The sequence below is a fragment of the Haliotis rufescens genome, unplaced genomic scaffold (genome assembly GCF_023055435.1).
Source record: "Haliotis rufescens isolate VD_foot unplaced genomic scaffold, xgHalRufe1.0.p SCAF_19, whole genome shotgun sequence".
Lineage (NCBI taxonomy): Eukaryota > Metazoa > Mollusca > Gastropoda > Lepetellida > Haliotidae > Haliotis > Haliotis rufescens.
The window spans coordinates 16,368,907-16,382,534 of record NW_025963879.1 but is presented as its reverse complement, the minus strand read 5'-3'; the positions used below and the strand labels follow the sequence as shown (position 1 = coordinate 16,382,534).

The 13,628-nt window shown below is 39.3% G+C and overlaps 1 protein-coding gene and 1 non-coding gene across 2 annotated transcripts; one reads left to right on the top strand and one right to left on the bottom strand.

The window, feature by feature from the left end:
• Positions 1–1,277: 1,277 nt before the first annotated feature.
• On the bottom strand, positions 1,278–11,234 carry LOC124137591 (ganglioside-induced differentiation-associated protein 1-like). The gene is made up of 5 exons (XM_046503959.2): positions 11,160–11,234; positions 6,974–7,166; positions 5,641–5,811; positions 4,292–4,501; positions 1,278–3,208 (listed from the first exon to the last, which is right to left on the bottom strand). Exons 1-5 carry the CDS (start codon positions 11,214–11,216, stop codon positions 2,889–2,891), a joined length of 951 nt encoding a protein of 316 aa, XP_046359915.1. The 5' UTR covers positions 11,217–11,234; the 3' UTR covers positions 1,278–2,888.
• Positions 11,235–11,448: 214 nt separating this feature from the next.
• Trnaa-agc lies at positions 11,449–11,521 on the top strand. Its single transcript has one exon. It is a non-coding gene; the product is annotated as a tRNA-Ala (tRNA).
• Positions 11,522–13,628: the final 2,107 nt, after the last annotated feature.

Below are 13,628 nucleotides of genomic sequence, written 5' to 3'. Positions count from 1 at the left end.
GTACACTGTATAACAACTTGTATAAAAAAACAGGGGTGTATTGTATATCAGGCTTTCATTTATTTGATGTATATACTGTTTATAATATTAAATGTAGCAGGATCACGAGGGGTACATGGTGTTTTATGTGTCCCACGTTAGGTTTTATACCCAGTGTTTTATGATATAAAACCTATCGTGGGACGCATAAAAAACCCATGTACCCCTTGTGATCCTGCGACAACGAATTTATCTTACCGAGATGTTTTAATATGATATTGCGAAATAATTCAAACAAATTCAAAATTGATAGAAAACAGCTGTTCAACTGAGGTTAACTTGTGTCATGTCACAAGACTTCCAGTGACTTGGAAAAAGTGTGTGGCTTTTTGCTATAAAGCGGGTTTTAAGGGATTTATTCTGTCTCCGAGTATTCCACATGCAGTCTGTATTGCTTGTGTCGGGGTATAAGAGATTTATTCTCCCGCTGAGACATTTATTCCCCTCCAAGGCGGGATACACAGTATCAAGATCACATGGACCAATCAGATCTCATCATTCTGCCATGGAGGTATGATAAGATGAGTTATCTTACCTTACATTGAAATACTAGTTTCTGACTGGTTACGGAAAGGGCAATTATTTTCCATGTAGCCCACTGAGCAATCAATTGGAACACATTTTAGGAAACTTTCTTATCTAAGTATTGCTGAGTTTCTGAATTGAACCCATGGTTATCTGAATGCATTGGATAAAGGGAAGTAACTCAGTTCATTTGTGCTATCTGATATGTGTTTTGCTGACTCTGAACTGAACATATGTTCAAGAACTTGTGTGAATGAATTTAGGTAGGATACTTTCATTGTCACCCGATCCCTCAGGGCATATGGTATGATGTGAATGATGCTTGGCTCGCGGTACATAGGCTCACACAGTACATCACACCATATATCATACCACATCCCCCTCAATTCGGATGTCAGTCTATAGTACGATATTAATACAAATGATCATTATTTTCATTACATTGCAGGATTTTACATTTACAAATAACATATTTTGAATGAAATAATTTCCAATGTACTTTGTTGACAGTTGGTCCCAATAGCACGAGTTGGCAACTTATATGTAAATAATAGGCATAAATAAATTCCATTACAAATCTCGAATTGGAGTGAGTGAGTGAGTTGGGTTTACAACAGTTTTCCAGTTATATCACAGCGTGTCAGCTTAATGTGGGAGGAAAGCCTCAAGTGATTTAGGTCTCAGCCGTTTACCACTTCGGTGAAACTCACGAGCACGGGTATGGTGCTGACAAACCTAGAAACATATTCGGGGCGAACCGGGATTCGAACCCACAATCATAGGTTTCTGGCGTGTCCACTGATGCAACTCTGCACAGCGAATCGCGGCGCCTTAGACGACTGGGCCCTCTAGAGTTGGAACATAACAGTATTTCTCATGCCAATGCCCTTTTTTTCAAGTTTTGTTCTAACAGTTTCCTTTTTCAAACATAAAATTTCCAGACTTATTGTTTAACCAACTGCACGACAGTATCATATATCAACTATTTAACACTTGCATCAGTTGTGGATATCAAATACATCACTTTGGCTGTACACATTACAAACACCAATGTCAAAACAACACTGGACATGGGATTTTAAAAAAAAACCCAAGGTATTCACCCCAAACAACAAACCATTTTGCATGAAAGTAAAAAACAACAAAAAACAAATGTAGGACTTACATCAATACAAAGTCCCTGCAATGTCTGTGAACATTTGATACAAAACATGGTCATGGATGCTTGAAAACTCTAACAATACAATAACATTAATGAGATTCACCAACACCTTTTGGGTACACAAAGCAATATTTCAAATCTTTTCTTCAAATTATGACAATAACCTGATAGCAAGGCATGTATAGAGAGATCAAAAACATTGAAAACAAAAATGCTTGAAAATTTCAAACTCATTTAAATCAGATCTTAGTTCTCGCTATCGCTTAACAAAGATCTGAGAACATCCCATTACGGATCACGTCAGAACAACCTTTCATCTGACCAATCAAAGCGTGGCCTACCAGATCAAGAAAGTGACAGTCGGAATGTGTTTTCTAATCATGCAACCTCGAAAATGTTGACACGGGGTATTCCGAACGACAGTTACTGCCTGTACAACTGATTCCGTAAAAATGATCGTCTATCTATCGCTTCCGTGGGATAAACATTTAAATGGAGAAGGCGTTGCACAGTACTCGGGAAGCTTTGCCTTACAATCTGAACCATACATTAGACATTCCGGAATGATCATTTGTTCAGTTTTCAAAATTTTAATCGAGAACTGTGTCAACATATCTTTCAAGCATAGTCTGAAATGGAAGTCGCCAGGTTGAAACGAGTGCTGTAAAGCTTGAAAAAGCTGCTTTCTAAATGGCTGATGTCGACTTCTTGTGAGTCGTTTCAGTTGTTGGCCAAAGTTCGTGAAAGGTCATTCTGACGTGACCCATAATGGTATGTCCTCAGATCTTTGTTTAGCAGCAGCGAGAACTTTGATGTGATTTGAATGAGATTGGGAAAATTTCAAAACACGACAGATTTACCAAAATAAAACTGTAAAATAAGTGGCGTGTCAAGTAGAACATGATACTGGACCAAGGAATCATAATTTGGCTTTAAGTATCACAAACATATTTCATAGGAATGGGATAATACATATTGAATATTGAAAAATAAATAGTTCTCATATACCAAATAACAAAAACTCGTAGTTTAGGCTGTTATTAAAATAATGCTACAACAAGTGCACTTCAAAGTCATTGTGTGTGTAGGTTCAGTGTCTTCAGTAATAAAACCTTATTATGCAACACCTTATAGTATATGGCTCATATCTCCTCAGTGTCCGTTACTTGTATTTATGTATGAGGAAGGCAGCTAGACCAGCGGCCAGCCCCACTGTGGCAAGACCACCAATGACCGGCAGGACGCACTTAGCTTTCTCCTGGATGATATATTTGGCCAAGAACTTCCCAGCCCCCAGGACCACTTCCCGCGTGCTAGATCGTTGTTGTGTCCGGCACCAGTAAGCCCACAGGTTGGGCCGTTTTTCCTTAGGGAAGTATCGGTCACCCAGCCCCACAAAGATGAGTCTGCCCAGGAGACAGGTCAGGGTGAGGTCGGCAGCAGTATAGTTGGGCCCACACAGCCATGTCTCATCAGATTGTTCTGCAGTAAATGATCGTCTGTACTGTACCAACATTTCTTATCTACAGTCCAGCATGAGCATAAATAACAAAACTGTATATTAGGGTTTGAACTAAACTCCAAACCTTTACTAGCCCTGGTAATGATCAAATGCCCTCCTAATGTTAAAACAATGGGGAAATTTGGAAAATTTTACTGGCCTGCATGAATTTGTACAAGCCCTGGGCCAGCTGGCTAGTGTTAAGATCTAACCCTGTATATATACCATAACTAAAATGAGTCTAGAAATCCCACCATGAAAACATTAACAAAGGGAGACTACCATGACTGTACCATGACTTGTTGATCTTGAAATTTCACAAGGAACAATTCCGTCCAGATTGGCAGAACTGCGCATTACAAAGCCATCGTAATGATTCGAGAACTCATATTCACTTTCTTTATTAGTTAAAATACCAGTAAACAAGTCTTGTAATGGCTTAAAGATTCATCTTCCTAAGGCAAGGGAGTTAACTGACTGCAAAAGGAAAAGTTTCCACCCTTGCCGAACTAGGCTGGTATTTCTGGGTTGATCGTAGCGCCACCAGTGGCTATTACGAGTTATGTCCCTTCTATGTCCCTCCTGTTGAACAATCAGATTCCACCTCTGATATCACTTACATGTGCTTCAAACAAAATGGCGGCGCCCAGTGAAAAAGATGTAATTGATAATCATAATCTATATTGTAGTAAAACGGGTCCTACTTCGTGAAGTGCTTCAAATCGTATGAGCACCTAGATTTAAAACATGAAAAGATTTGGTAAATCTGTTGGCACTAAGTTGACGGTTGACATGCTTTGCAAATCCTGCAGTTGACCGAAGTCTGCACAGCAGTTTACTAACCGGATGTCGATTTCATTACGCGATTTTGACTGGACTATGCATAAACTCGTTAGTCCAGACAAAATATAACTCCATAATTCCGGCATAGTGGAAACTGGACTTTTATAGTCAGTTAACTCCCTTGCCTCGGGAAGATGTAAACGACTGGGCTGTAACTCAGTTTCACTGACTCCAGCCTATTGACCAGCAAGTGATCACACCAAGACCATGTCATGACTCACCGATCTTCATCTTCTTCAGCTGTTCCTCCAACACATCACAGGTCTTCTCCAAGTCATCCAGGACTTCCTCCACACGGGACTTGTCCATCAGGAAGTTGAGCCTGTCGGACATCAGCTGGCTCTTAGTCAGGTAAGCATCTCGCAGATCTAGGTGGCGCTCCGCTAGCTTGGCTGTGTCTACAGCCCCTTTCAGAATCTTGGCTTCCAGATCTACAATTTTCAACAAACATTTTAAAAACACGAACTATTTCATTGTTCGCAAAAGATAAATCATTATCATGATCATTATTGTATGTTTAGGAAGATGCTCTGTGGCTTGTAAGAATCTCATCAAAATCAGATCTTAGTTCTTGCTGCTGCGTCTTAGTTCTTGAGGTCATCCCATTATGGATCACGTCAGACCGACCTATCGCTAACTCTGACCGACCAATGGAATTACTGACAAGAAGCCGACATTAGCCAATCAGAAGGCAGCTTTCTCATGCTTTATGGCACTAATTTCAAATTGGCGACTACGCTTCGAAACATATTTTGACAAATTCTCGCTTAAAAATTTGAAACCTGAACAAAAGAACATTCTCGAATGGCTAATATATGGTCTAGATTGTATAGATTCAGTCGTTAAGCCCGTAACTATCGTTCAGAATACCCCGTTTTAAAGTTTTCGAGGCTGCATGATGAGAAATCACATTCCGACTGTCACTTTCATGATCACTTGCATTTGCATTGGCAGCGCCCAGTGAAGATGATAGGATTGATAATCAAGATCTATATTGTAACAAAACGGGTCTTACTTCGAGAATTGTATCAAATTGCATGAGCACCCTGATTAAAAATATGATAAGATTTGCAAAATATCTGTTGACTCTAAATTGATAGTACAAATGTTTTGCAAATCCTGCAATCGAACGAACTCTGCACAGCAATATTACGGACCAGATGTTGATTACGCCACATGCTTTTGATTGGTCTATGCACAGGCTCTTTAGTCCAGCCAAAATATAACTCCATAATTGCAGCCTAGTCCGGCAAGGGTGGAAACTGGATGTTTATAGTCAGTTAACTCACTTGCCTCGGGAGGAATGGGACAGCACACGAACACATACAAATAAGAAGTCACCTGATACAGCACTTTCAGCTGTATTATTTTACAAAAAATTCTACTTTTTAGTGTAAAACTTACCACTAGACTGGCCCCAAGGGAGTACCCAAGACAAACTATCAATACCCAGTGTGAATGATAACGTGTGAGTAAATACTCAAAGGGTAAAAAAACATATTTGGAGCCCCGACCAGGTACACAAACACAAGCATAATCAATGTGTTAAACTTGAACACAGGACTCCTACCTTTTCTTGACTGCCTAAATGGGGGAGGAATGTGGCCGCCTGGAGCTGACAGCTCATTGTTGAAGAAAATGCCATATGTTATTTTGTCTATGGGAATTTTATCCATCAGTTTGCGAAATTTCTCCACCTGTCGTCCCATCTCTGATTCTGTACCAGGAACCAGACGAACATCTGCGCATAAAAATATAAAAGAGAGACAAATTACGTCGTGAATTTCACAAAACTATATGTGGCCTTTCATAAACTATTATTCATTCCTTTAAAAGAAACGCAAAAAGTGGTTTTAGATGTATATTTTATATATCCTATAAATAATCACCATATGGTAATTAATTGTTCAAAATTGGCACACATCATTGGCATTGACCCAGGTTCCATATGGCACACATGGAACAGTAGATTTTCAAGGTGAAGGTCATCTGTTCTCAATATCCTGTATGGCCAAAACTATTTGTTTGGATAGTTACCATGGTGATGCTTGGTGTGTTTGGGTGAATTGTTTTAGAAGCTGGAAACTTTGTTCAAGCATGCTTCCACATAGGATTGAAAGAAGAAATACATGTAAATGGTGTGAGATAGGATAAGTTTAAAAATGTGAACATTATATGGAAATATCTAGACCTGTTCAGAGGCTGATACTTGGCCACAAGTGTGTAAAAAGAGTCAGGAAAAAATCCCCAGATGGGAAGAACAATTTCACTGTTCATGTTAATATAATTATCCTGATGGCTTGGCTGGGGTGACTTGTTTTCCACAGGACTTATATAAAGAGGATGAGACTTAATGCTTATCATTTTCATCTACTCAAATTTACAGTTTGATCACTGTGATTCTTCAGTAATTTCATTCATGCTTTATCTGAATTTTATTATTAAGTGTGTAGAACATGTAAAGAGCTACATGTCCTCATTAATAGCAGCTCACTGAACCATTTTCTTCCTGAGAAGATGATGCAAACATTTTCAGCAACAGGATATTTTGTTAATTAAAAAAAAAAAAACTATTAGTTTTTCAAGTTCATGCCATGAAAAAATCAGTCACATTATAGTTCCACACATCTTAAAGTTTCAGTTCTCTGTGTCTAGGGGTTCAGGAGAAGCAGATTCTTTTAAGATTTTTACCATATTTAAAGATATTTGTTCATCATACTGGCATGAATAAACCTGAATCCCATTGTGCTGCTAAATGGCATATCGATGTTCCACATTCCTGAACGAGATTCCTTGTGGTTTCTGAGAACAAAATTAAAATGTGTTTATCTTAAATATTTTCTTCAATTTGATTTTCTTTTTCTTTTTCCCCCACCAAATCTCAAAAACTATTTTCTGTTTACCGCCAGGAATTGCCCGGTCCACATAGTTGATGATGTCTTCAGATTCCTTCACTATCTTGTCCCCATCCTTGAGTACCGGCACGGTGCCGCTGGCGTTCATCCTCATGTACCAGGCCTGGGTCTGCTCCAGGTTGAGGATGTTGACCATGCGCAGCTGGAAGCGGACATTCTTCTCTTTCAGCGCGATCAGCACCTGCAGCAGACACACCCATTCTTACTTTCATAAAGATATTTTGTTGTTCCAGTGATAGAAATGTTTGTTTACTTAAGAGTGCCACAGGGCATTCATAATGTGGAATGTAATCATGCCAACAAGAATACTTTTAAAACAGACCCGTGAAGATTCCGGGGTAGAATAGGTCTTCAGCAACCCATTCTTGCCGTAAAAGGTGACTATGCTTGTCGTACGAGGCCGCTGATGGGATCGGGTGGTCAGGCTCGCTGACTTGGTTGATGCATGTCATCGATCCCAAATGCGTGGATCAATGCTCATGATATCAATCACAGGATTGTCTGGTCCAGACTCGATTATTTACAGACCGCCGTCATATAGCTGGAATATTGCTGAGTGCGGCGTTAAACAACAAACACACAACAACAACTACTTTTAAAACATCTATAAACTCTAGATATGTTTTAACTATGCGCTTGATAAAAATAATACCTTTAATAGTTTTCTGAATTCCCAGACATATTTTATGAATCATGATGTTTTGTTTGTTTGTTTGTTTGTTGTTTAATGCCGCACTCAGCAATATTCCAGCTATATGATGGCGGTCTGTAAATAATCGAGGCTGGACCAGACAATCCAATGATTGACATTTTCATCACCATGCACCACATTCTCATTAAAATTAGATCTCAGTTCTCGCTATCGCTAAACAAAGATCTGAGGACATCCTATTACGGGTCATGTCAGAACGACCTTTCATCCGACCTATCAAAGTGTCGCTTACCAGATCATGATAGTGACAGTCGGAATGTGTTTTCTAATCATGCAAACTCGAAAACGTTAACACAGTGTATTCCGAACGACAGTTACGGCCCGTATGACTGATTCTGTCAAAATTATCGTCTCTCTCTCGCTTCCGTGGGATAAACATTTGAACGGAGTAGGCACTGCTCAGTACGTGGGAACCACTGCCATACAATCTCAACCTTATATTAGACCTTCCGGAATGTTCGTTTGTTCAGTTTTCAAAATTTTAATCAAGGAGAGTGTTGACATATTTTTCAAACATAGTCTGAAATGGAAGTCAACAGGGTGAAACGAGTGCCGTAAAACTCAAGAAAGCTGCTTTCAAATTGGCTGATGTCGACTTCTTGTTAGTCATTTCAGTGGTGGGTCAAAGTTCGCGAAAAGTCACTCTGATGTGACCCATAATGGGATGTCCTCAGATCTTTGTTTAGCAGCAGGGAGAACTTAGATCTGATTTTAATGAGATTGCATGCACCATTTTCAACAATCAGTTTGTACACTTGGTATACTACTCAGTAGGGCTGGGACGGGTAACTAACCACGGGTCCGGGTAGTCCTGTGGGTACCCGGGTCCTACTCCGTATCCACCCGACCCGGGGACCTACAGGACTACCCGGACCCGTGATATATTGTTTAATGATAAAAAATATCTAGAACTCTATGGTAACACTGCAAGTCACTAATGTTTGCATTTTTTTCTGACTGTGCACCCATTCCTTCTGATTTTTCATATGGTTGAATAAAGATATAACTTAATTCAACTTCAGTGTATGAATGACCAGATTGTTTAATACATCTATCTAACTATGGCATGCCAGGGCTATGCTAAAAATTTCCCAATCGGACATTTTGAAACATCTCCTGAGACCTACAGTGGGTACCCGGGTAGGGTTGGGTAAAAGGGAGGTGGGTACCCGGGTAGTAAATTTGGACTCGTCCCAGCCCTACTACTCAGGCCACAAGAGATGTTCAGAATGAATTAAGAAATGTAGAGCCTGTCTGTTCATCATGGAATAACATTGTCATACAGCAAACAATGCCATACTGACAAAGACAGATCGGTTGATTAATGGTCATGACAATAAATAACATCTCTGCTTGGGCTGGGATGAGTCCAAATTTACTAACCAGGTACCTGACCCAATCTCATAAAAATCAGATCTTAGTTCTCGCTTCCGCTAAACAAAGATCTCAGGAAATCCCATTACGGGTCACGTCAGACTGACCTTGCGCGAACTATGACCGACCGTTAGAAGGACTGACAAGAAGTCGACATTAGCCAATCAGAAGGCAGCTTTCTTGTGCTTTACGGCACTAATTTCAAATTGGCCACTACGCTTCGAAACAATATTTTGATAAATTCTCGATTACAAATTTGAAACCTGAACAAAAGAACATTCAGGAATGGCTAATAGATGGTCTACATTGTATGGATTCAGTCGCTAAACCCGTAACTATCTTTCGGAATATCCCTGTGTTGAAGTTTTCGAGGTTGCATTATCAGAATTCACATTCGGAATGTCACTTTCATGATCTGGTAAGCGACGCTCTGATTGGCTGGATGAAAGTTCGTTCTGACGTGACCCCTAATGGGATGTCTTCAGATCTTTGTTTAGTGATAGCGAGAACTAAGATTAGATTTTAATGAGATTGGAACCTGACCCTCCCGTATACCTGCTGTCGGTCTCAAGTTGGGTACTAAATGTCTGATTGATAATTGTTTTACTGGAGCCCTGGCAAGAAAAAATTACATAAAACATAATTACATTACATAAAAAGATACATAAAACAATTTCTTCATGCATACACTGAAGTTGACTGAAGATTTATCTTCATTCAAACATACAAAAGTCAGAAGGAATGCATCATATGGAAATGTGAACATTTAGCAACTTGTAGTGTAACCATGGTTTATTGTTATTATCATTAAACAATAAATCACATGACTAACTAAGGGTCCTGGTTGTCCTGTGGGTACCGGGTCCTACTCAGGACCCACCCAACCAGAGTACCCATCCCAGCCATGATCTCTACTGTCTGTAATTGTCATGTTTTTACCCTAGAAATGAACTGCATCACTATCCTCATGAATGTGGGTAAAAGGTGATGAATTTGAAGTAAAGGAATGATTAGAACAGTTCAGACCCCTTCCTTGGTGTAGTGGTATTGCTCCACAACCTTTGTTGTGCTATGTATTGATGACATTAACACTGTGCTACTATTAATTTTGCGTTTTTCTTTCTGAAATAATATCATTGAAGGTTCTTGAAGTTATTCCAAAAGGCAATGATTTGTTTGTTTATTTGAACCTATTGATTATATAATACAAAACGCGAGGAATAATTCGTAAATCGTTTGTGATTAACGTGCACCTGGCGAATAGTTAGACATCACCGTTCTGTTTATCAAACAGCATAAACAATTCCAAGGCCCAGACAATTCATCTATAACTGTGTGCTAGATATTTAACAAAAAAAGATTATCCATTTTGTTAAAATAATATATTCAGTTTTAGCTTTAAAATAAAATGAAAAGGGTATTCATTAACCTGTTCATATGACTGGTTGGTTGGTTGTTTTACGCCGCACTCAGCAATATTCCAGCTATATAATGGCAGTCTGTAAATAATCGAATCTGGACCAGACAATCAAGTGATTGACATCATGAGCATCGGTCCACGCAATTGGCATAGGATGATATGCATCAACCAAGTCAGTGAGCCTGACCAGCCGATCCCGTTAGTCGCCTCTTATGACAAGCATAGTCGCCTTTCACGGCAAGCATGGGTTGCTGAAGACCTATTCTACCCCGGATATTCACGGGCCAAAAGGCAATGAAAGAAGAGCACATTGCAGCCCATGTAGGCCCTAACCTTTGTGTCGTCTTGTTCTCAACACACTAATGTCCAAATCTACTATCTGGAATCACATATATGAAAATCAACTACCAAGTTATCAGAAAATGAAATATTCAAGCTATCAGGCAGTGATACAAGCTATATAGTCCCTCAGTGCCGAAGAAGACGGACTGTTGCGGCTAACTTGATCTGCACTGTCAGTGAGTGTTCGACAGACACATGCGTGCATTCACAATAATGTGCCTAGCATCACTTGAATAACAATCACGAGTCTTGGTTATCCAATACGTCCGTTAGTTATATGAATAGACGAATTCTGTGTTGCATAATACATGTAGTAAAGTTGATACCTTCTGTGAATAATACGAAGTCGGGAAGTAAAACAGGGTGAATTTGGAGTCATTCATGTTTACTGAAACAGTGACCTCGACCTTGACCAAAGTTGAAGGTCACATTTAAGGTCACTTCCGTATCAAGATTAACACAACGCAGACTTTGGAGAAATAATTACAAAGAAAACAATGGCAAAACGTACCAACATCACAAAACAACAATAAATAAATACATCGACAGGTCTCGTGCGTGCCGAATATGAAACATGGGCTATCAGTTTTTAAAATCTTCCTGTTATTCTCAGATGGGGATGTAGCTCAGATGGTAGAGCGCTCGCTTAGCATGCGAGAGGTACGGGGATCGATACCCCGCATCTCCAGAAACTTTTTCATTCCTTTTCTTCTTCATATTCAATTTCGTTTTTGCATGTGACAGTGTGATCGTGTAGGGTGGACATACCAATATCCCGAAGATATAACTCTGGATACAGATTGTAGAATATGAAATTCTCACCTCTCCAGACATTTATTACTGTAATCACGAACCGAAATAACCATGTTCTGCAACGGGTTCCTAGTGAACCTCGCGGCCTGGTGCTCATGTTTGTTTGTTGTTTTATGCCGCACTCAGCAATATTCCAGCAATGACGGCTGTCTTATGTAAACAATGTTCAAACAAACAGGAGATTATCAAAGGTTCATACCTTTGTGGCCTATGGATATATACGTACGATATCATATTGAATACTGATGAATATTCAAAAGGAAATTAAGTGTGTGAAAGAATTGTGTAAAAGATGTGCCAAATCTACATCAACATAAGACACGTGAAGATCCGGGGTAGAATAGGTCTTCAGCAACCCATGCTTGCCGTAAAAGGCGACTGTGCTTGCTGTAAGAGGCGACTAACGGGATCGGGTGGTCAGGCTCGCTTACTTGGTTGAAGCATGTCATCGATCCCAATTGCGTGGGTCGATGCCCATGATATTAATCACTGGATTGTCTGGTCCAGACTCTATTATTTACAGACCGCCGTCATATAGCTGGAATAATGCTGAGTGCGGCGTTAAACAACAGGTTAATGAATACCCTTTTCATTTTTTTAAAAGCTAAAACTGAATTTATTATTTTAACAAAGGGATAATTATTTTGGTTAAATATCTAGCACACAGTTATAGAAGAATTGTCTTGGTCTTGGAATTGTTTAAGAACGGCGATGTCTAACGATTCACCAGGTGCACCTTAATCACAAACGATTTACGAATTATTCCTCGCGTTTTGTATTATATAATCAGTGGGTTCACCAGGGTATAAAACTGTCTACTTTATTTCTCCAAGAAATGTAAAAAAAAGTATGAAAAGTATAAACCGTGCCACGTGCCCCGTTGGTTCGAACCGTATACTGATAATTCTATATCAAATGAGCTTACAGCTCATCTTTTATTGTATAATTCTGAGACGAGATGAAGAGAAATAATCACATACTAATTAACAAATACATGCCAAATATCGAAAAAAATTGTGCTTGTTTTGAAATATTATTTTGCGTATTTGATTACATAATTTGATGCCAAATAGGTGCGGGTTTTGTCCAATAAAGATACACTATAACCGGAGGTAGATCCAGTGACTTGGCTGATGCATGCCATCGTATATCTATTGCGTAGATCGATGTTCACGATGTCATTCACTGGATTGTCCGGTTCAGACTCGATTATTTACAGACCCGCTGTCATGTAGCTGGAATATTGCTGAGTGTGTCATAAACCATAACAAAAACAAACACCATACAATCTATAAGGTAAACTATTACGGGCTGTATTGGATATAATTGTTTCAAGGTCTGTATGACATATTAGCAGTATATATCACATGACACATAAATTATTATATATTACATAAATGTATATCGCATCATACAAACTAACGTGCCCTTCATTGTCATATGGGAAATGTCATGAGTTCATAATTAGCTATGTTTATTTATTGATTATGCTTACTGATGGCAGAACACACATGCGTATGCTCTACAGGTCATCAACTCATTTATGTTGATATCGTTTGAAACGTTCACTGTTAGTCGCGGAGAGTAGGTGGATGGGTGATTGGGGACAAGCTATAACTCCTAAGAGTTTCGGTCTGCCCCTTACTGGAACACATGTTAGTGTCTACTTAGGCAAGTGACTTTCATTGAAATATGAATATGTTCACCTCGCAGTAGGATTTGATGTCAGTGTGTCTGTTAACTTTCTAGCGCCTCATAGGCTGCTGGTGTTGCATATGTTTTTCTTCAGGGAGCTGAAAATGACACCGGAGAGCCCACTGCGCAAATGGCGGGAGAAATGATGGTGTAGCGCTTTGAGCATAGACTAGTGTGTGGAATTTAGCGATTTTATAAATATATTCATAATTATTTTTGTCTCATATCAGCACTCTGGATGTCTCGAGCTACGGATAATTCGACATGTACTGTCTGGTTCAATAAGA